Genomic DNA, 23,554 nt, shown 5'->3' with positions numbered 1-23,554 from the left:
GAGCGGCCATGGCACCTGGACCCCCTCCCTTCCCCTGCCCCCATTGAGAAGCTCCAATAGGGGGAAAGGGGCTGGAAAAGGTGGGAGAAGAACGGCACATGCCAGCGAGCTTCTTCCCACCATTTTGAAAGTGGCGCTTAGCAACTCAGCTCCAGGGGTTGCAAATCCAGCATCTGGGCATAACCCACAAAAAAAATGTCAGGTGGTCGCCACATCACTTCTGGGGTTTTGCAGCTCACACAATGTTGCCCTCCTCCCTTTTCCTCCTGCTGCCCTGAAGAAAGCAGTGGACAGGCAACAGTGAAAGCTCAAGACGTCCACCACCGCTGGTTCGGTGTGAAGCTTCCATCCCCCTTCTCCATGATGATGATGAGGGGAGTGTCCACACAGACACGACCCATACAGCATCCCCCCCCAAGATCCCCCAGGATTGTCACATTAATTAATGGAGGGGCTCCCTGTTTTCCACACAGGGGAAAAACCTCCCTGTGGAAGAAGACTTGGAATAGACATTTAATCACAATAAGTCACAACTTCACAAGCAGACAAATTGAAACAGACACTGACAGGGTAATGGTTACATCCGAAGAAGGGCATCTAGCTGACGCTCCCATGCCAGCTATTGTTTGTTCTGCTTCTCCACTTCCAGTTCTCTCCTGATGTCAGACACCTCCATGGGGACCTGGACCGTTAGACCGTCCATCCACTTCTTTACGTGCACCTGGCAACCGAGGCGAGACCTGAAAAGCAGATCCCAAAATCTGAGTTTCTGCTGTACAATTATCCTGGCACCCAGATAGCCAAGACAGGTGCCGTCCCAGACATGGTGCCTCACGAGTGTCTCCATTAAATCTCAAGGGGGAGCCACCAAGATCTAGCCTAATTTTCAGATTTTGGGATGGAGAAAGTGTACTGCAGGAGTCAGTATTATGAAGAGTAGCAATTCTATCCCAGACAGTCAGGTGCTCGCCTCTGTGCAGTTGTTGCACCCCCAAATGCAATGCAAACCTCATGTGGACTGCTTTGAGAATTATGACCCATCTATCATCATTCAACTGCTAGAGCCAGTGATTCAGTGCAGCTTGTATAATAACTTAATACAGCCATCAGAAAACAATCAGCACTGATTTTCTGTTACAGGATTTGGGAAACGGATTCTATGCATCTCTGCAACAGGGAACTGGGACCTTCAGAGCGCATGTTCCCGTCTTGTTTCAGTAGGCAATAGCCTGGGCATAAGGATCTGCACACAGAGATCACTGGATCCAATCCATTACAAATAGGGGTGTGCACCCCCCAAAAAAAATCCAGTTGATCCAGGGTTTCAGGAATACCAAATAATCATGTATATCTGAAATCTAGGTAAGATTCTCTGATTCACTTAGAGAATTCTGAATATATCCAGCCATTATTCTCTAAGGGAAAAACTATCCTGGCGGCTGGGAGCACTTTTCAAGGAAACTTCACCAAATGTTCAGGGAATCCACACCTTCCTGTCCCCTAAAAGACCCCCAAATTTCAGAATGACTGGGCCCCAGAGTCCAGTTCCATAGGCCCCTGAACAAGTTGCCCTCCTCTCATCACTCTCCATTGTTTCCTATGGGGCAAACATTTCCCAGGCTGTCCCGGCAAAGGGAAACCTCAAGCAAAGGCAACCCCTGGGCAGAAGTCCCAAATGCCAGTCCCACTCCCAGTGCAAGCTGAACCAACAAAGCCCAACAGAACAAACTATAGCAAGGAAGCCAACGTCGAACTAGAGAATCCCAACGTCAAACCGGAGAATCCCACACTGAAGCAAGGGGGCTGACGGCCGCCAGTGCTGCGTAGTTTAAAAGGACTCTTTTGGAGCCCAGATGAGAGTAGAGGGGCAGGACGGGAATCCACTCTGCCTGCTGCCTCTTGTTCCCTTCTAGCCTCCTGCCACCTTCCAGCCTGCTGCACCACAAAGCTTGTCTCCACTGCGCACCACTGCCCTCTCGCTCACCGCTGCTTCGCCTCTGCTGGCTGGCTGCCTGCCTGTCTCTGTGAGGTGAGGGCCATGCAGCTGAATAAACTGGCCCATCAAAGTTCAGCTTCTTGGATCTGATCTGGGATTCCCAATGTGATCTGGCATAGCCAGATGATGCTAGATCAGCATAAACCTGACCATTCAACTGGTTCACGAATCCTGGATCACACAACCCTATTTTAAAAAATTGATAAATAGATATGATGCAATATGTGATACCACACCACAATGGAATGGGAAAGTGCATGTTAAAAATAAAGGTAAAAGGAATAAACTAATTACATTCACGTGTTCATTAAGATGCCAAAAGACTCCTCGGGGTTTGGCTGCCATTGTCCAGTATCCACAGTTCTTAATAGGCAGGCCTGTGGCCACTCCATACACAATAACAGTACTTAAAAATCTATATTCTACATGAGAAATGCATCTGATGAAGAGAACTTGATTCTCGAAAGCTTATGCTATAATAAAATTGGTTAGTCTTAAAGGTGCTACTGGACTCTTTTTGATTTTGCTAGATTTCACAGGCTGTATTTTTTACATAAACAACAGTGCGTTCATAGGCTCATTTTGAATCATTTGTTGGGCATCCGCGAGCACTGAGAAGGGACCCAGGTACTCGCAGGCTGTTTCTCAGGTCCTGCTCTCTGATCTGGGAAATCCAATCACATCCTCCCTCTGTCAGCAGATTCTGGGATTTCACCAGGCTGTGTTCCCTCCGTTTCATAGCTGCATTTTTAGCCACATGAGCGAAAACCGTTTTTTCTCAAGCGAAGACACTTTGGTTGGTTGGTGAACCTGGCTCCATTTGTGTCCCACGGAATGTGACTGCGCAGGAGCCTCTGATACTTACGTGTCAGTCAGGCCATAGGCCAGGTCCAGCATATCCAGCTCCTCTGCTGTGGCAGGGTCCAGTTGTTGGAAAGTATGGTCGTCAAAGATGAGGTGGCACGTGGAGCAAGCCAACGCCCCTTCACAGGCCCCTTGGGGGAAAAGGAGGCATCAGAGCTGAAGAGGCCCGAGCAAAGAGGAGGGGCAGGAGAAGAGAGGGAGGAGGCACAGACGTGACGGCTGCTTTCCCATCCCATGCCCCACCCTCCTCTCTCCTGTAGCCAGAGTGCATCAAGCGGGGGTGGCACAGGGGAAGGGGGTGAGGGGCAAGGTGGGCTTTGGGTGAAGGAAGCTTCCCCAACATGTTCTGGGTGACCAACAGTCATGCAAAGGGCAGCAAAGAGAGGCAGAGACATCGCTGCTTACCCCGAGGCTCAGCTGCCTGGGTTATTTCTCTATTACATTTGTAAGCCGCCCTTCTGCCAAAGGGCTCATCGTGATTATGTGCCCCGTCCTCTCTTGCCATGTTTTATCCTCACCCCAGCGCTGGGAGGCAGGAGAGGCTGAGCGGGGGTGGGCCACCATCACCCAGCAAGTTTCAGGGCAGGGTGGGGATCGGAACCTGAGTCTTCCAGACCCAAGTCCGACACGATGATTCTCTATGGACTGCTGCTGGGAATGTGGAACGGGGGTGTCAATACCAGAGTGTTCTTAGGGAGGGGCTTTTAAATTAAAAAAAAAAGTAATTGCTAGATCACTATAGCATTATAACAATCCATTGCCACACTACAAAATCCTCTGAATTCTCAGCTTTCATTTTGGGGGAAAAAAGGTCTCTAGATTGCAGGGATACGAGGGGTGCGTCTTTTCCCTTACATCTGCACAATAAAAAAGCTAAAAACAGACTTTCTTTTAAATGAAAGCTGGGAAGTCAGAGGAAATAGCAGGGCGTGGCCACAGATCGTTATAATGCTACAGTCATACAGCAATTACTTTTTTTAAAAGCTTCCCCAAAGCACATAAGGGTCACAGTGGGGAAAAGAAAACGCTGCCAGTGTTGGTGGGACCTTGGACAACGTCCGAAGAAGTATGATTAGACCATGACATCATCGTGGAGATGCTTTAAAAAGTGCTTCATGTTGGTAGCTGAAGCAGGAAAAATCCTCTGTGTGAAAACAGACTGGGACTTTTCCACACAGGTTATTTGGCCCAGGTTCAGTGCTGTAGGAAAGACAACCCCCCCCCCACACACACACACTTCCCTACAGTGCCATGGCATATTCATGCATCTCCCAGGTTTCCCCTGGCTTTTCTCCCTTCTTTCCTAATGCTGCTGTGTTGTGAAGTTTTGGAGGAAATCACAGCAAAACCTGGACGGCTATCACGTGTGTGGGGAAATTTGGATTGTCCCAGTCGCACCCGCATGGCAGCCATTTTTCTTGCCATAGTCCCTACTGTGGCCACTTCCCACCACCACCATTTGGCCAGCAACTCCTGCGGAGGAAATGGAGATGGGCCGCTTTGCCACTCACCAAAGCCATCGATGCTGAGGTTTTGATTTACCACCACCTGCAGTAGGCTGTCCCCTTCTTTGGCTGCGGCTGAGAATTTCTCTCCATCCCGATTAATAAAATGAATTGTCACTTTATCTGTAGAACTTGGGGTGAGGGGAACACAAGAAGATAGAAAAGGATCACATGAAAGAACTTCTTTTATTGAACAATTTGGATATCCCATTTTAGGGTTGCCAGCCTCCTGGTGGGGTCTGGAGAGCTCCTGGAATTACAGCTGATCTCTAAGCCACAGAGATCAGTTCTCTTGGAGGAAATGACTGCTTTGGAGGGTGGGCTGTATGGCATTGTACCCCTGCCCTCCCTTATGGCATAGATGAGGCATTATTCTTTAGCCTGAAAGCCACGTCTGGGTCTTCACCCATTTCTGAGGCTGCCAGGGGGCCACCAGCTCTTTCGACTTGGTGGGAAATATGCTAACTTCCTTTTGGAAGATGCCTTTGAAAGATTACCTGTAGAATTATCCTCTTCCCATGCTGCTTGTTGGTCCACTCTTAAAGCAGACAGCACCAATGACAGTATTTCCCAGATTTCCAGAAATGAGCAAATGTCATTATTATTAGCGACTAGCAAGAAAGCCCGTTGTGAGAAAAAAATACAATGGGCTCTAGAAAAGAAAGGGCAGGCAGCCATTCCCTCCTCCATTACTAATCCTGGCTGGATAAAGGCAGGGGGTGGGCATGGCCACCTTCTCTGCGCCTGATCCCAGCCGAGTGTAGAGAGAGCAGGCATTGCCACCTGCTCCTTGGCTAATCCCAGCTGAGTGAAACGGGTGGGCATTGCCTCCTGCTCCACACCTGTTCCCGGCTGGGTGAAGAAGGTGCGGGCATTGTGTCCTGCTCTGAACCTAATTCTGGCCAGGTGGAGGGGACACTGACACCTGTTCCTCGCCAGATTACAGCAGATTGAATGGGGGTGGGTGGGCATTGCCTCCTGCTCCACACCTGATCCCAGCCAGGTGAAGCTGGGGGGCAGGAATTGCCACCTGCTCCGCTCCCAAACCCTGCCAGGTGAAAAGAGCCCAGCTGGGTGAAGGGGCGGTGGCAGCATTACTTCCTGCTCTTATTAGGTTTAGAAGGGTCTCTTTTATGTTTGAATGGCATGTGGACTTTAACGTCTCAATATGAATAAACAGATGTTCGGAAGGAGCGGGCCTTTAAGAGAATTTAAAGACTATAAAGAGAATTTAAAGGCAAGTCTTTCTGCCAATTTTGTCAGCTTCAGATTTGGAGTGAAGGGGGAAGAGACTGGGGTGCAAGACTAAGAGGAAGCCCTACTTTACCCTCCTCATGTAGATATGACACCCTCCTAGGCCAGCCCTCCCTGATGAATGTAACCCCAGACCTGAAGCACCTAAAGCGTCCTGGGGCGCTGAGGTCAGGGCTCAGCTCTGGTTCAGCTCAAGCTCCCCCACAACTGTGCCAGCTGTTTCTAGTCCAATTGGCTGATCAGGAAAACTGCAGAGACAATGCAAGCAGCGCAGGCCATACAAGGGGGTGTGTTCATTCCCTAAATCTGCCTGTACAAATAAAGCCCCCCTCCCTGTAACACTGACACAGGCAGCAGACCCCGAGCATATGCAGAAGTCAATGCAACACATCTGGCCAACAGTTGACATCCATTTGATCAAGGTGGGAATTTGGAGAGGTTGCTGCTTTACAGATCCCCTGCAGAAGCTATGTGCAATGCATGTTAGGATCTGTAATTACAAATAAAATATTTCTCCCTCAGCACCGTTGTTTTTTCCTCTTCCTGGACTCTGCACTGGGGCAGCCCTTTTCTTTTGCTTGCCAGAAGTTGAATACCTCATGCTATAGCAGTTGGCAACGGAGCTGCAGACTCTCCTGGTCAGATGCCAGGAACTCTGGGCTTGCTCTGGCATGTCAAGGTTCCTTGGTGATGGCATGGTGCTGCAGCAGTTCCATAGGAGACGCTTTCTCCATTCCAGGAAGAGTAACGCACGTGGAATTTCTGGTCTCAAAAGCTCAAGGACAGGAGAAAAGCCCGGAACACGTCCTTGGCAGCCATTCGCCCTCCCCCTGGGGCCAAGTGGGTCTTGGGCAAGCTGCCTTGCGAGCAGTTAGAAGCCAATTAGGACTGAACCAAATGGGGAGGTGTGTCTTGTAAGAAAAGTTCACCCTGGAGAAATTGCTCTGGCAATTGCCCAGAGCACCAGAATTTGTGGGGTGTCAAGCATCCTTCTTGTTGCCGACCCTCAGCTGCCAGCCACCAGCCAGGTGCCCCTAGGGTGAGTGGATGCCCTCTCAGGAGCTGATTCTTTCCTCCCTCCCTGGGGGGCGGGGGGCAGAGGCAGGCCCACATCCTTCCTCCCTCCCCTGTGGGGGAGCAAGGAGAGTGGGTGGCAGCCTTGCCTCCTGCTGCCTCAAGTCATGGGGGCAGCGGGGGGGGGGTGAGGACAGGGGAAACAGGCTTGCCTCCAGCCTTCCTGAGTGGAGGTGTGTGTGCGTGTGAGAGAGAGAGAGAGAGAGCGGGGGGGGGAGTGAATAGGTGGGTGGAAGGCAGCTTAGGTGCCCGGGGGCCATGCATAGGGTCGCCAGCTCCATGTTGGAAAATTCCTGGAGATTTGGGGGGGGGGTTGATGCGTGGAGAAGGCGGGGTTTGGGGAGGGAAAAGACTTCAGTAGGACATCATTCCATACAGCCCACCCCCCAAAAGTATCCATTTTCTCCCGGTGAACTGCTCTCTGTGGCCTGGAGATCAATTGCAATTCCAGATCTCCAGTCACGACCTGGAGGCTGGCAACCAAAGATCTTGAAGAGAACGGACTGGGGGGGGGGCTCTTTCCTTCCAAAGTGTTTGCCCTCAAAAATTTGGAGCAGCCCTCATTATAAATCAGCTCCACTGATGTCCATTTCAGAGTTTCCATTTGCATAGTGCGGTTGATGTACTAAAGGCCTGGACTGTACCGAAGTCTCTTTCCTTCACAGCGGATGTGCGTAAGGTCTGTGAAATAAGTTGCTGCGGTTTGCATCAGCTGTCCGGTGGGGCTAGATCCAGCCCGCTTCCCTTCAGAACAATTTGACTGCCACTTAGGCTATTCTCAAGCTGCTGAACTGGGCGATGGGGATCAGGCACCAGGAACCTGCAGCTCCTCTGGGCCACTCGCTAGGGCTGCCAACCTCCAGGAATCACAAATGGCCTCCAGACCACAGAGATCAGTTTCCCTGGGGGAAAATGGCAGCTTTGGAGGATGGATTCGATGCCATTATACACTCCCCCCCCCCCCCCCGAGTTCCCTCCCCTCCTCAAACCCTGCCCTCCCCAGGTTCTCTCTCTAAATTTCCAGGAATTTCCAAACCCAGAGCTGGTAACACTCGCACTCACGTCTCCATTTGGATGGGCATACAAGCAGTTTTTGCTTGCTTATGTCCTCTAAGCTTCCCTCCAGATCATCATTGTGGTTTTAGATTTTCAAATTTTGTTCTTAGAACATGGTCTCAAAAATTGAAATTTCTCCTTAAAATATAACACAGTCAGTCAAATGGAAGAGATTCCTAAAAACAGTAAAGAAGCCAATTAACAAGAAAAATAATGGATGTTTTAAAAGCTCCATTAAATAGGCTCATGCTGTGATGCATACTGTGTTTCCTTTGGGCTGGGTCATCATTTCGGAGAGAGCATAACCCTCCCAACCAGACTGAAGGCTGGGGGAATTTAAAGAATTACTCTCAGCCTTTCCCCACTGAGGACACGGGGGGGGGGGGGCGGGGGGGGCGGGGGGGCGTAGTCAACTGCCAGGGAGGCAGGCAGGCAGGCTCCGCGGCTGCACACGCACTTCTGAGCGTTCTGTGATGTTTCACTCGTGGATTTTCTCTCTGAACCACAGGGCCTGAAATGCTGGCTCTGCTCCTTAGGAATCTGGCCTTGCCCGAGAGCAGATCTGTGGCAGGTCGCCCATTTTCAAACACAGGAAAATTCTGAAGTGATATTCCCATAATGGACAGTTCAGAAAGCAAGAAAGAATGTCATCAGAAATATCCCCGGAAAGTGTCATCCACGTGCCCCCATTTCTAGGCCAGAAACTTCTGGGAGTGCATGACTAAAAATGGGCGCAAGGACCATCTGCTCATGGGACCATTCAGAGAGCGGCCGAGCAAGGCTCATTTCTCTTCCTGCAACCTTGGCCAGTCCTCCTGCTGTGTTCCCCCTCCAAGGGCAGCCTTGGGACTTGCTGTTCCAGGGGTGGGGGGCAGAGATTGTGGCAGATGCCACGCCTGCCTGTTAGGAGCAGCAGCAACCAGCTTCTACTGCACAGCCTTCAGCAAACCAGCACATGGGAGCCCTCCTCCTCTTAGGAGGGGGAGGGCTCCAATGTGCTACACACACCTCGTTGTGTAGCACAGGCTGAGGTGACTCCTGATTTACCAAGCTGGATGCAATCCAGCAGTCATATCCCGCAGCTTTCGCTTGCTTTGCCAATGTTGGCCATGCAGCCAAACCAAGCTGAGAGGGGCCTGAGCGCTGTGCCCATGCGTTTGGCTCAGTGGATCACAGGTTGCACCGGCCTGTCCCAATGCCCATACTAAACGACAGGTACCCCCTCTGCCTCAAGGGAAAGGGCAGCTCTTTTGACAGTGGAGGACGAAGAATATGTTGGCGGGTACTTAGAACACGTTTCACTTGGGGGGTAAAATGAGGTGGACTTTCAAGTGCGATTGGAAGGGGAGGGAATCACCTGTGGTGATCAGAGCCGGGGATGCTCCCCTCCTCTGCCGCCCTGTCCTAGTGTCTTCCCTTAGCATGTACACTGCAGAAGACTGAATTAATTCCCTCTGAATAACACATACAGAAATTATCAAAGGCTACATACCCAGGCTTGGCTAGACAAAAGCTTTTCGATTTGGGAGTGTGTGCCTTGATTCAGCCGAGTTGCAGCTGAAGGCAAAGGCACACCGCCAAAGGTGCGCCTCTGGAGCAACGCGCAGCCTTCCCTCTGCCACTGAAAAAGAAGAGAGACATGCTCACCCTGCGTCCCCAGGGGCATCCTGAAGCCTGCGGGTGTAACCGAAGCCTCTCTTGGGGTGCGTGCTGACTCTCCCAAAGGCACCCAGAGCCCACGCTCTGTGCACACCAGATCGGTTCAGCAAAAGGCGGCTGAGACCAAAGCAGCACTGAGCCAACATGCTGAGCGAGCCTCCCGTCTCCTGGCTCTCCTGCAACGGCCGAGCAGGCGGGCTGGGGGCTATAAGTACTGCTGAGTGAGAAGCAGCAGCCGAGGAGGAGGCAGGCGAGGGGAGTGCCTGACCCCTTGTGCCAGCCCATCCCACCAGAACAAGTCAAGGCTGCTGGGGTTGCACAAGGAAGGGGAAGCCAGGTGGCCCAGGAACAGCCTGCCTCCCGGCCGAGGACCCGAAGCCCTCCTTTGGCCTGGTTTCGCAGCCTCGGCACTGGAGAGAAGTGCCGTGTGAGGGCTCAGGCAAGCGGGCTAGCTCGAGCCTCTGGAGAGATGCAGAGCGTTTCTCCTTCCCTGCAGCCTGCTCTAGCACACTTCAGTGTTGAAGCCACATGACTTCTGCTGAGTTTTTGATGCAACCGACTAATTTGGCCACCTCCAGGGAAATTATAGTCTGGAAAGGTTCCCTTTCGAATGCAATTAGACTGGACAAGAAGGCGGAAGAGCCCTTTTGAAATGCATCCAGGTCTGCACATGCAGCCCCCTCTACAAGGCATGGTGGCCTTCTTGGCACCTCATGGGCATACAGCTGTGCTTGTAGGCCAGGCACAGATCAAGCCCCTGGTGAGCTGCATTTGATCTGGCAAGTCAGGAGTGATGCAGGCCTCTCTCAAGAACTGCAGGCCTGACTGGCAAACTCCTAGCTCTGAAAAGCACTGTGAAAAGGCACCAGAAAGAGCAGCCCTTAGGCGGCACTTTGCAGGTCCAGCGTGATGCAAAATACGGGACACCAGTGACCAGGGGACTGAGACTCAGGCTGACCCCTGCCCTGTCCACGGCCGCCAAACAGGCATGCCATTGGCATCATGCCCCTCCCCCCAGTTTATTCTCACAACAGCCCTTCCAGGTAGACTAGGCAGGGTAAAGGTGACAGGTCACTTAACGAGTGGACAGTGGATGGGGGATTAAAATCCAAGCCTCACCCACCCTGTGCTCTCCCCACTAGGCAACACTGGCTCCCTGGGGAAGCAGTATGGAATGAGAAGGGACTGGTCTCCTTCTGGAATCGCCTCTCTGTTTGCCCCCCAGCTGTGCCCAGCATGCGCCTGTTCCTGGAAGGAGAGAAGCGGGTGCAAGAGCACCGGGGCCCTTGGCTGGGCTGCCTCAGAGCTGCTTCCCTCATCCCTACACAACACAGCAGCCGGGGCTGAAATTCCTTGTGACAAAGACGAATAGAGTCCTTGGACACAGAGATCCTAGAAGAAATTGATGGCTTGGGGCCTCGGATGGAGGGGCCACCCACACTCCGCTTCTCCGGATAGCACCACGTACACAGCACCCAGCAAGAGACGTCACACAAATCCTGCGTTGCACACTCTTTTAAGTTTGCAAATCCATGGCAAAGACATATTGCCTACTGGTAAGGGCTGTGTTAGATACCAGTAGAAACTTTTTTAAAAAAAATCACGTGCATGCACACACAAGCTGATGGTGAACTGGCTGCGTAACTTTTAAATGTGAATCTTGCACATTTCAAAAAGTGCTTCTTAAGGTTTGCCTTTTAAACCAGATGTTTAATTTAGAAAGTACTGGGAACCAGAAATCAGAATTGCTGACTTGTTATATATAAAACGGTGGTTTCAAAGAGGGGGTGAGTTTGTCTCATTATTGTGCATGAAATGTTTTGTAGTCTTTCATGCAGAAAATGATTTGAGTCGACATTTCTTTGTGTGACTTTTTTTACAAAACTACTTATTGGAAACCAACGTTTCAAGCGAGAGCTGCTGCCCCATTTACTTTTTTTCGAATCCCCCCCCCCCGGCTCTCTCCCTGTTTGGGGCTTGGGAAGAGGGTTGTGGGAGAGGCCGTATTTCATGCACACGTTTGTTTTACCAACATTTCAAGTTCAAGCGTGGGGAAAGCGGGGGGGGGGTCATTGGCCAGTGACACCCCGAGGGATCCGCGGCGTCTTTGGGGCGTCCAAAAATCCCCCCCCCTCGCTTTACCCGCCCTTTACACTCCGGAGCGGCGCTCCCGCGAGCGGGGGGCGGGGCGCGCATCGGCCCAGCGGCGCTTGCCAGCCCGACCCCTTCTTGGGCGCGCTCTGGCCTTCTCACCGCCCCCCCCCGGCCGCCCCGCGCACAAGCCGCCCCTGCGGGCGCCCTGGCCGCGGCCTTGGCCGGAGAGGGGCGGGCGGCGAGAAGGCCAGAGCGCGCCCGGCAGGGGCCCGGGGCGAGGAGGAGGCGGCGGCCCTTCGAGGCGGGCGCGCAGGCGCGGCATTCCTCCGGCCCGAGCGGGCGCCGCCAGCGCCTCGGAGCCGCCAGAGAGGCCGGCGGCGCTGCGGGGCCGTCCTGGCCGGCGGGCTCGGGCGAAGGCAGGCGGCGCGAAGTTCAGCCCCGCGCCACCCTCCGGCTGCGGCTGGGGACGCCCTCCAGCCCCGGCCTCGGGCTGAGCGGGACGCGGAGGCTGCTGCCCCGAGCCAAGCTGCGCTCTGGCGGCGCCGCTGGAGACGCGCCGGGCACGGCCGCCTCTCCTCGGCCGCGCCTGCCCGCCCTCCGCGCAGGACCCTTCGGCAGCCTCCGGGGCTCCAGCCGCGGAAGGGCCTGCGCCGTGCCCGTGCCCGTGCCCGCCGGCGGGCGGCTGCGCTGGGCTCGGCTCCGCGCAGGTTCTCTCCCCCCGCCCCGTTTACGCATCAGCCATCGCGCTCGCTGCTTGCAGCGGCAAATAGAAGCAGCCGATAAGCTGGAAGGGGAATCTCCCCCGCTGTTTTGGTACTGCTTAGGCAGGACGGCCTCATGCTCCCCAGTTAGGGTTGCCAGCCTCCAGGTAGTGGCTGGAGATCTCCTGGAATTACAACTGGTCTCCAGGCCACAGAGATTAGTTCACCTGAAGAAAACGGCTACTTTGGGGGGTGGACTCTGGAATTATGCCATGCCAAAGTCCTTTCCCTCCCCAAACCCCTCTTTCTCCAGGTTTCACCCCTCCAGATCTCCAGGAATTTCCCAACTTGGAGCTGGCAGCCGGATCTCCATTGTAATGTAATTCCAGGCCCCGCACACTGGGCAGGTCACCCTCTGGGACTGGTGTTTTTGCTGTGGGCAGGAAAGGTGATCTGAAAGAGGGGCGACTGAAGACAGTTTCCTTGTCATGGACGGACCCTGCTGGGGTTTAGACTTGCAGGGATGCCAAGACTGCACAGGGGTGGGGGATCGATTAAGGTGATCCACCCCTGTAGCCTGATGGATCCAACTAGTGCCATTAGTCAATGCCTAGGTTGACCTCTGGAATGAGAAAAACGACTTGGCACCCTCAAGCAGTGGAGAAAGACTCAGCATGAATCCGACAGGGCACGTACTAGAGCTCATTTTACGGCTTACTCTGTTGTGATGGCAGTGAAGAAACAGTAAGTCTCTGTCCCCGTTATATCCATACGGTGTAGTGCTGTGGGACTCTTCTGGGTAGTCAGAGGCCTACTGAAGAAGGCGGATTGCTCTGCGGCCCACTGCAGTCATTGTGTTAAGCGCTTTGCAGATAAAGTCTCCCACAGCCATTCTGACTTGGACTCTACAGCAGCAGTGACAGGATCAGATGGTCGCAGGCCGCTGATTTGTCCAGTCTGAGGATATGGACAGGATTTTTGGTTGAGACTTTCCACCTCGTTGTACAACCCTTGCCCCTCCTGGCTACTTAAATTTGCAAGAAGAGAGGGTTCTGGCGGCCTGGATCCAGGAGACAGTAAATGCCTCCCCAGGAGCCCTTGACAGCTCAGCGCCAAGCCCTTGGACAGGTGAGGAGGAGGCAGGAAGGGGCTGACCCTCGGAGGGGGAGGAACAGTCTTCTACTCCCCCCCCCCGTTGCGATTATGAGGGTCTTCAAAGCTGAGCAGTGGAAGAATGAATGGCTTCCAGTTCTGCAGCCCACCTTGCTGAAGTGGGGCAGAGCTGAGCGGGGTAGGAGAGCCCCTGAGTGGGCCCTCTCTCCCCATGGAGTCTCTGCTGTGGCTTCCAGGGCTGAGAAAGAAAGTGAGAAACACGATTACATGCTCAGATTACGTGTTCCCAGATGCACAGATTACACACATACAGGCTACATGTTGCCTACTGGTGTTTTAAAGTGCAATAAACATTTTAAATTCCGAGTCACCTTGTTAGAGAGGTTCATATTTCCTATGCGACTTCCTTGTTAGCCGTAACACTGGGGGCTATTTTAAGGTTGCACATAAAGAAGTACAAGACCTTTCTTCACTAGCGTAGCCTCTTGGAGCTTATTGACGAGGTAGGCAGAGACCACCGTTCCCCCCTCTGCTGGGACAATCACGTGCGCCTGGAGGTGTGTGAGGTGGAAGCCAGCGGGAATACTGTGTTGCTTGTTCTCGTTTCCTCCGGTTCCTTACATCGTGGGCATTATTAGCCTGTTACCTGGCCCTGCTCTTTGTGGGCCTGCCTCCCTCTGGCTCTGTCTCCCCACAAATACGGATATACAGTGTTCAGTGCAAGTTCAACTGGCTGTTTATTATGGAGGCTTGAGCAAGAGGCTTGTTCTTTTGATTTAAAATATGGCAAAAATCAAGCCATGACTTGCGGTGTAATGCCTGTTAAATATTAGGGAAGTATCATGATTAAAAATTACTTCTCTAGTCACTGAATTTCCCCTAAATTAAGCTGCAGTCCAGAACTATGCCTCTGTTCATAGCAGGTAATCCAGAAGCTGTGATGCGTGTTATTTCCTAGCTGGACCGTAAAAACCAGGTATCAGGTCCCCACCACCTACTGGACAAGCCTTTTTACACCGGATCCTGTTATTGCCAGGCTCCAATGCTAAATGTTAGGAAGCCAAGCTGGGACAACAGGTAAAGTGTGAACATTAACCAACACTATCGCTTGATGTTGTCTGTATACAGGGCTTTTTTCTGCCAGAACGTGGTGGAATGGAGTTCCAGGACCTCTCAAAAGTAATTACGTGTCTGGTGCATTGCCCCCCTGGTCCCGTTTCCTCCCCATGCACAGCCCAAGATGCCCAGCTCTTTTGTGGCACGCTGAGCCTCAGCGGCCGCGAAATAGAAGTGGGCTCTGCACCCAGGCTTGCCGGGGCCTTGAGTGCTTCTCCCCGGCCGAAGGCAGAAAGGAGCCTCCCCGCCTGCGAGGGTGCGCCAGGTGGTGAAGCAGCAGGTGTGGCCAGTTGGCGCAGGAGATTTCCTGTCCCAGGCGTGGAGACCAGGCACTGGCGCTTCCTGTTCCCGGTGCTCCTCCACTCCAGCCCTGTTCCCAGGTAGCCCGAGCTCATGGGCTTGCTTGGGCCAGAGCGCAACTGACATTGTGGATACCGTCCTGGCCAGCCAGATGATGAATCTGCCTATCCCTTCCTTGTTCCCTCCACTCCCCAGCAGGTCTCACCTGGAGGTGTCACTCCGGCTGTGGTTTGCCTGCCTGCCTGCCTGCCTTCCCGCTCTCCTGCCCTGCGGGCAAGGGTGGGGTTTGGGGAGGAGAGGGACTTCAGCAAGGTATCATGCCACAGAGTTAAGATTGCCAGCTCCAGGTTGCGAAATTCCTGGAGATTTGAGGGGTGGCACATGGAGAGGACAGGATTTGGTGGAGGGAGGGACCACAGCAGGGTGTAATGCCATACAGTCCCCCCTCCAAAGCAGCCATTTTCTCCAGGGGAACTGATCTCTATGGCCTGGAGATCAGTCGTAATTCCATGAGATCTCCAGCCACCACCTGGAGGCTGGCAACCCTATGAGGAGAGCCTGTGCTGTGTCCGTGGGAGGCTGCCCGTGTCGCTTACTGCACTGATGGGGCAGCTGGCTCACAAGGCACCGAGTTGGCCCTCCTGCAGCAGCTGCTGGCTGAGGAGCGCACCGAGCTGGCGGTGGCAGTGGTGCGGGTGGCCGAGCCAGAGGGCTGCCAGGTAAGAGGCAGGGAGGAGGTGAGTGGGTCTGAATCACGGGAGCGCTGCTGGGGGGGCGGCCGTGTCCTGCGTGATGGCGTCACTTCCCAGAAGTGACATCATCCCGTGGTCCTGGGAGCACACGCATGCACTTTGTCTCTCTCCCTGGTGTGGTGCCAGGGGCACCACCTGCCAGGAGTTGCCCCAGGTGCTGACAACCCACGCTGCCCCACTGAGTTCCACCACCTCTTTTCCCAGGTCTGTATCATATTTCTATCCTGCTGTTCAACCAACGTCTTAGGATAATGCAGGACTGGAAGAAAAGACTCCATGGGGTCAGCTAGAGAGCATTGCGTTCAACCTCAGACTCTCCAGGGAGTTCCCTGATCAGACTAGCTCACGGGGTGCCTGGAAAACTACAGCTGGCCATCACTCTTCCCCCTTCGGCGCTGGGGTGTGGGGGCAAACCAGCCAGGGTGGCATTGCCCTTCTGACAAAAAGTGACAGCCGGCAAGGGGCTTTGGGTGAAGGTTGTTCACTGGCCACGTGCAGCCGGTGCTCTCCCCGCCCCATTCCTGGGTTGCCTGTAAAGTATTTGCTGCTGTAAATTAAAATCGTAAACAGTTTTGCTTTGCAATGGCCAGTTTCTACGCCAGTTTTGTGGAAACGTGCATGCTTCCCATAATGCGAGAGCCTGAGAGCTGTAACCCAAAAGAGTCCCCAAAGTGGATTGCGGTGGTTCTGCCTGGAGCAGCAGTCCCTTTAAAATCTCAGGGGTAACAGTTGCAAAGTTCTGCAAATATCCTTTTCATAGAATCATAGGGTTGGACGGTGCCTCTAGGGTCATCTAGTCCAATCCCCTGCGTAATGCAGGACATTCACAACTACCCCTCCAACTGCCCCAGTGACCCCTGCTCCATGCCCACACTGTCTGCTGCACAGACCCGAAAGCCTGTCGGCTGAGAGCTTGTCACACTCTCGCTTCCCTTGTGTCAAGTGCCTGAGGATCAGCAATCAGGCCAGCAGCATCCCGGAAGGCCTGGGGGCCTCTAGGAGTCTACAGAGCAGGGACACGCCCCCTCACCCTCCGGCTCAGCCCAGCTTTGGGGGCAGAGGTGGCCACTGTTGCCAAGCGGCACCAGTCCGATTGTGGGGAGCATGTCCCTTTCTGCCCAACTTTGCTTCCAAGCCTTCCTTTCCTTATTCACTCTTCATAATGTCACTATCTGGTCAGTAGAAAAAGCTTTCTGACTTTTCTCTCCCCATTTGGTGCCATTCCTGAACCGTGGCCCCCCCCATCCTCCACCGTGAAAACGCCCGTTGCCTTTTGCTCAGGTTGCCCTGACTCTGGCCTTCCACTGTCAGCACTCTGGGCCTCTCTCCAGCACTCTGCCATCAAGGCCATCCATTTGTTTGGCTCATGGGACATCTCTCACAGCTCTACGCTGGCTTCCTGTCAAATTACAGCACAAACTCCTTATTTTTCAAGCTCTCCGTGGCCTTGGCCCCCTTCTCGACAACCAAAACACAAACACTCCTGCCTTAGGACTTTCACTCCCCCAGCTCAGCATCTGGAGATCTCCTGTTCCCTTAACCAATTCCACTCTTTGACCCTAGAACAGCCTCCCAGAATAAATGTCTGAGGCCACTGCTCTCTTCCATTAAGCCCAAACTCACCTTTCTGTAAACCCTGACTGAAACAGAGCACGAGGAGATGGGACTGAAATGAAGGCAGGTGCGACCTATTTCTGCCCCCTCTTCTCCCCTTATTTGTACCCTGAGCCTCCATTTTCAGACAGCTGCTGCATCCTCACGCCACTGGATCCTGTAATGGCACCCAAGCAGGCACTCGCCTTCTGTGTTGTCTGGCTCACACAAGGCAATCCAACTGCAAATCACTGCTACTGTGCCACTGCAATGCAATATCCCAGTGACGGGGTGGTGGGGTGGGGTGGTGGTGGATGGAGGTGGGGAGGGGTGGAGTATGTGGCCTGTAATCTCTTTGGGGCAGGGACTAAACCTCTTGTATTCCATGAGGCACTGAGCACATGGACAATAAAATAGGGAAACAAACTATCAGGGGCCCAAGCTGTCACCTTTAGAGATGACCCTCAAGGCTGCTGCATCACTTCCTGGTTTATGTGAGGGATGTGAGGAAGGGGCAGAAAATGCGCCCTCTCCTCATTGCCAACATCAGCCGCAGTGTTCGGGTCCAGCCTTCACTGGGGAGTAGAGGAGAAACAAAGGCAGGAAAGCTTTGCACCAAATGGTCCACTTTATGGGAGGCTGTAGCCCTCTGCTCTGAACGGTCTGGTACTGGTGGTGGAAAATCCGTATTTGAGCCCTCCCTGCCCAGCAGCTGAGGACAATTCTTTTGCACTGCTGAAATTATCAGGAGCTCTGCAGCAGCATCCTCTCCTCTGACTCATTTCAGTGAGACTCATCCAGGATCGTGGCCTGTGGGTCACACCTGCCCACCCCTCAGCCACCGTTAATGGAGCCCAATGTGCTCCGGCTACGGGTGGCTGCTTCCTCCCCAAAGACACCTCCCAGAGTTAGTAGCATCCCAGTCACAAGGATACTTGGGGCACAGAACAGCCTTGCTGAATCCCAGGTAGGTGCCCGTTCCTCCTCCTTTCCCCCTCCCATCCAAGGTCTGTGTTGGATTCAGCCACATCGAAAGCCTTCTCGCTGCTTAGTACTGATGGCGTGGCAACTCCTTTCTGTCCCCTGCAGTTTTAAGTTTTAGGTAGAGGGTTGTACAGGCATTTGGGGTCTGAAGAGGCAAAAGCAAAATGAAACGAAAACACTATGGATGCCCCTGAATAGTTCATCAGGGAACTAAACTGTTTTTTAGTAATATTGTTAAACAGGGTTGCTCTTACCAGTAACTGTTGTTCATCGAGTGGTCTTTGTGCAGGCACACATGGGGGGGCAGGCCGGCTGCGGAGGTGAAAAGTCCAAGATTTCTAGAGCTTTCCGAAGCTTTAGAATGCCCTCTTGCTGTGCCCAACGTTTTCCCACCCAAACAACATGTGACTCGGGGTAGGCACGCACCCCTCCCTCAGTCCTCCCTTCACTGCCATGGAGAAGATGGGCATATTATTGTTGAGCCCACAGTGGGGAAAGGAGGGAGGGATGTGTGCCCGCTTGATGAACAGCATTACATCTAAGTGCAAACCTGTTTTCACCTTTGGGGCTTCTGTGCAGTTTCACATGGGAGAATACAAAGCTTACCTACCATTGCTTTTCCCACAGCCGCTTCACTCCTGGAATCGACATCTATAGAGTCATGCCTCATGAAGGTGGTAGGCAAAGACCAGGTTGCTGCTCTGCAGATATCCTAGTCTCACAAGGCTGCCGAAGGAAACAGAGTTGCACTTACCGTAACTGCTGTTCGTTGATGTCTTCTGTGCATACACACACGGGACTGTGTGTGCGCAGGCCTACCGATCGGTAGGATTTACAAGCTTTTGTTTGCTAGGGGGCGCGCATCTCCCTGGTGCGCATGCATGGCTTTTCGCACCTAACGGCACCAGGGGATGGCGCCCCCTCCCCTCAGTTCCTCTTGGCCACCACTGTCTCACAAAGTAAGTACGGGAGAACACGGCAGGGCAGGAGGGAGGGTATGTGTGTCTGCACAGAAGACGTCAATGAACAGCAGTTACGGTAAGTGCGACTCCGTTTTCATTGTCCGTTCCCTGTGCAACCCCACATGGGAGATTAGCAAGCTGCCTATCTTGGAGGTGGGTGTGCTTCTCATCGAAACAAAGAATGGAGAACCGCTTGTCCAACTGCTGACTCTCTTCTTTCCGTCAAGTCTAGGGCGTAACGCTTGACAAAAGTCTCCGTGGATGACCATGTTGCTGTGTTGCAAATCTCTCTCAGTGGAACTCCTCTCAGGAAGGCAGCTGAAGAAGCTTGGGGCCTGGTCGAGTGCGGCTGTACTTCTAGTGGGCAAGGTAAGTTAGCCATTGCGTAACTAGTCTTAATTGTCATCTCCACCCATCTGGCTATAGACTGGGCTGTGGCGCCGTTTCCCTGCATAGCACACAAATAGTTGCTTTTCTTTCCTAAACGATAGTGTGCAGTTTAAATAGAATAATATGGCCTTATGTACATCTAGAGAATGTAGAACCCTTTCAGAATCATTGGATGGCTCTGGAAAGAAGACGGGGAGGACAATATCCTGTGAAAGGCGAAACGGACTTGATACTTTCAACCTAAACCATATCTAGCCTTAACACAACTTTCCCTTTATGAATGTGCAAGAATGGAGAATCAGATCTCAGGGCCACCATTTCTCCTACCCTCCTAGTGGAGGTAATGGCTACTAGAAAGACTACCGTGTAGGAAAGAAAGTTCAAGTCACAAGTAGCTAACGGTTCGAACAGGGACTTTGTGAGTTCCACCAACACTAATTGTAAGGACTATTGGGGAACTATGTCTCTCGCAGAGGGATACAAATTTTGAAGACCTAGCCAAACTATGGGAGAAAACCGTTTCCCCATCAATTTTGGGATGGAAAGCAGAAATAGCAGCTAAGTAAACTTTAATGGACAAATTAGAAAGTCCAGTGTTCTTGAGGGACAGTAAAAACTCTAGAATCTTAAGAGAGTTGGCAATCAAAATGGTTCAACTTTTTAGAGCCAGTTTGGTGTAGTGGTTAAGAGTGCGGGACTGTAATCTGGAGAGCCGGGTTTGATTCCCTTCTCCTCCCCTTAAAGCCAGCTGGGTGACCTTGGGTCAGTCACAGGGTGTTTTGTTGTGGGGATAATAATAAAATACTTTGTAAACCACACTGAGTGGGCATTAAGTTGTCCTGAAGGGTGGTATATAAATTGTATTATTATTATTATTATTATTACGATTACGATTACTATTATTATTATAGATCATGATTGTTCACAGAAACGGCCCCATTTGAATTTATGACTTTCTAGTGTTTTCCCTTCTGGCATTAAGGAGTATTTCAGCTAGCCTCATAGGCAAATCTCCTGTCCCAGGATGTGCCATGCTGAACCAATATAGAAAGCCCTATGAGATTCATCACATGCCGAAAACTAATCTGCCTGGGCTAGTAAGGTGTTTTCAGTATCATGTGTGGTTTGTCTAGTTGTATCTTACTTATGGTTCTGGCAATCAAAGGAAGTGGAGGGAAAGCATAAAAAAGATGCCTCCTCCGCTCTAGCTGAAAAGCGTCTCCCAAGGATTCCGTCCCAACTCCTCCCCTGGAACAGTAACAAGGGGCTTTTTGATCCCTCATGATGGCAAATAAATCTATGTCTGGGTTTCCTCATTATTAGAATGCTGGTGCCAGATACTTTATGGAGATGGACCATTCGTGATTGTCACAGAATCATAGAGTTGGAAGGGGCCATACAGACCATCTAGTCCAACCTCCTGCCCAGTGCAGGATGAGCCAAAAGCATCTCTGACAAATATTCATCCAGCCTCTTCTTGAAAACTGCCAGTGAGGGGGAGCTCACCACCTCCCTAGGCAGCTGATTCCACTTTTGAACTACTCTGACCATGAAAAAGTTTTTCCTAATATCCAGCCGGTACCTTTGTGCATATAATTTAAGCCCATTGCTTCGCGTCCTACCCTCTGCTGCCAACTGGAACAGCTCCTTGCCCTCCTCCAAATAACAACCTTTCAAATACTTAAAGACAGCAATCATGTCCCCCCTCAATTTCCTCTTCTCCAAACTAAATATTCCCAAGGCCCTCAGCCTTTCCTCGTAGGGCTCAGTCTCCAGACCCCTGATTATCCTCATCGCTCTCCTCTGCACCCCCTCAATTTTGTCCACATCCTTTTTGAAGTGAGGCCTCCAGAACAGCACACAGTACTCCAGGTGCGGCCTGACCAGGGCAGTATAGAGAGGGACTATGACTTCCTGCGATTTCGATGCAACGGCCCTTTTGATACAACCCAAGACTGAATTTGCCTTATTTGCTACCGCATCACACTGACTGCTCATATTTAGTTTACAGTCCACTCTTACCCCAAGATCTCTTTCACATACACTACTACCCAGAAGTGTATCCCCCATCTAGTATTTGTGCTTCACATATTTGTGGCCCAGATGTAATACCGTGTACTTATCTAGGTTGAATTGCACCCTGTTCACAACCACCCACTTCTCCGGAGTATTCAGGTCTTGTTGAATTTTAAATGTATCTTCTTGAGTGTTTGCCACTCCTCCCAATTTGGTATCATCAGCAAATTTAATGAGTAGCCCATTTACCCCTTCATCCAGATCACTGATAAAAATATTGAAAAGTACCGGGCCCAAAACCGAGCCCTGCGGCACCCCACTGGACACCTCCCTCCAATCTGATGAAACGCCATTGACCACCACTCTTTGGGTGCAGTCCTCTAACCAGTTCCCTACCCACCAAACTGTCCTATAGTCCAGTCCGCAGTCTTCCAGTTTACCCATTAGAATGTCATGGGGAACCTCATCAAAAGCTTTGCTGAAATCCAGGTAAATCACATCGACAGAGTTCCCATGATCTAGTAAGCTTGTCACTCAATCAAAGAAGAAAAACAGGTCTGTTGGGGACAAAACCATATTGACTTCCCCAAATCACTAAGCTTGTCTGCAACTATGTTCGTAACACCTGGTACATGTACTGCTTGTAAAGTAATTCGTTCCCATACTGCCCACTCCCAAATAGTGATGGCCTCTTCGCACAGCCTTCTGGACATGGTGCCACCCTGTCTGTTTATATAATACATTGCTGTGCTGTTGTCTGTCAATATTTGTACTCTTCGCTGTTGAACAATATCTGTGAATGCGATGAGGGCATAACATATAGCTCTATGTTCAAGTACATTAATGTGTAAACTTCTCTCTTGACTTAGCCACCTCCCATGTGGTTTAGGGAACCACAGTTAATGCCTCAACCAGCGTTAGACGTATCCGTAGACAAAGTTACCTCTATCGGTGGAGAACCAAACTCTATGCCCTTTAGTAGGTTGTCATCATGTCTCCATCAGTCCAGCGATTTAATGATACGTCTAGGTATAGAGTATCATTTGTCTGGTTTATCATACTCAAAATCATGCACCAATAGAAACCACAGTTGTAGCCTGTGCATACGTAGCCATGCCATAGGTGTTCCTGCAGTGGTAGAGGCCATCAGACCAAGCAATGTTTGAACCTGCAAAGTGCTGTCTGGAACCTGCAGCGAGAAATCATGTTAATCATCCCTTTGATTCTATTAACCTTCTCTAGCAGTGGTAGTAAACCTGTATTAATGGTACTATCCATCACTGCCCCAATGAAATGGGCAACTTTGGCAGGAGTGAGAGTGAGGGTTGACTTCTTCAGGTTAACTGTGAGTCCTAGTTTCTCACAAGTGCGAAGAACTAGCTCCACTTGTTCAGTCAACAGGTTAGCAGAAGATGCTATCAGAAGCCATCATCCAAGTAAGGGAAGATGGCACGACCCTGTTTCCTCAGGTATGCTGCCACTACTGACATACACTTTGTGAAGACACGAGGTGCTGTCATGTCTGTAGCCCCTACACCCGTGTCATAAGTCCCAGGAGTACTAAATGCTAATACTGTGTTACTGTCTGGTTTCATATTGCAACTGCTAAGTACATCATTGGTTAATTTCATAAACTGTATGCAACACTTTCGTTTTCTCCCTCTCACGGCCCGAGGACGCAGCTGGGGGAGCTGTGGCTAATCTCGCTCTTTGAAGCTCAGCAGAATGACCTTGCAAGGTCTGTAATGTCTGAAATGTTACAGTTCTCTATGTCTTGTCTAACCAATGTGTAAACTCCAGAAAAGTTTCCCAGACTCCTTCCCGCCCAAACTTGTGGTTTAGAAGGGAGAGGAATGTTTGAGTATTCAGATCTGTCATTTCATCAAGTCTTTATTCCTTTCAAAGAAGCTGTACTACTCGGATGCTTCTTTGGCTCTAAGTAAATTTATGGACCTGATTCCATGGAAAGATCTGATTTCTGAGTAAGTCATTTAACCAAGGACCTGTGTCTTGCTGAAATGATCCAGGGATCTGTCTGCTGTATCCTGTCATCCATAACCTGACAGGTGCTGTGGAAATCTCAAATGGTAATATTTAATATTAAAGATTCTCTTGTTACATGTAA

General features: G+C 51.6%; 1 protein-coding gene across 1 annotated transcript; it reads right to left on the bottom strand.

The window, feature by feature from the left end:
- Window positions 1–67: 67 nt before the first annotated feature.
- LOC129341620 (adrenodoxin, mitochondrial-like) lies at window positions 68–9,565 on the bottom strand. Its single transcript, XM_054996901.1, has 4 exons — window positions 9,397–9,565; window positions 4,372–4,496; window positions 2,862–2,991; window positions 68–740 (listed from the first exon to the last, which is right to left on the bottom strand). Exons 1-4 carry the CDS (start codon window positions 9,552–9,554, stop codon window positions 620–622), a joined length of 534 nt encoding a protein of 177 aa, XP_054852876.1. The 5' UTR covers window positions 9,555–9,565; the 3' UTR covers window positions 68–619.
- Window positions 9,566–23,554: the final 13,989 nt, after the last annotated feature.

The sequence above is a fragment of the Eublepharis macularius genome, chromosome 13 (genome assembly GCF_028583425.1).
Source record: "Eublepharis macularius isolate TG4126 chromosome 13, MPM_Emac_v1.0, whole genome shotgun sequence".
Lineage (NCBI taxonomy): Eukaryota > Metazoa > Chordata > Lepidosauria > Squamata > Eublepharidae > Eublepharis > Eublepharis macularius.
Note: the sequence above shows the minus strand (reverse complement) of the source record. Positions and strands in the feature narration are given on the sequence as shown.

What these genes read in the sequence shown, in the direction of transcription:
- LOC129341620 (XM_054996901.1), bottom strand. Translation starts at nt 9,554, where the DNA reads ATGTTGGCTCAGTGCTGCTTTGGTCTCAGCCGCCTTTTGCTGAACCGA. An exon ending in GATGCCCCTGGGGACGCAGG is followed by an intron (nt 4,497 to 9,396) that starts GTGAGCATGTCT and finishes CCTCACCCCAAG; the next exon opens with TTCTACAGATAAAGTGACAA. An exon ending in GCCTATGGCCTGACTGACAC is followed by an intron (nt 741 to 2,861) that starts GTAAGTATCAGA and finishes TCTGCTTTTCAG; the next exon opens with GTCTCGCCTCGGTTGCCAGG.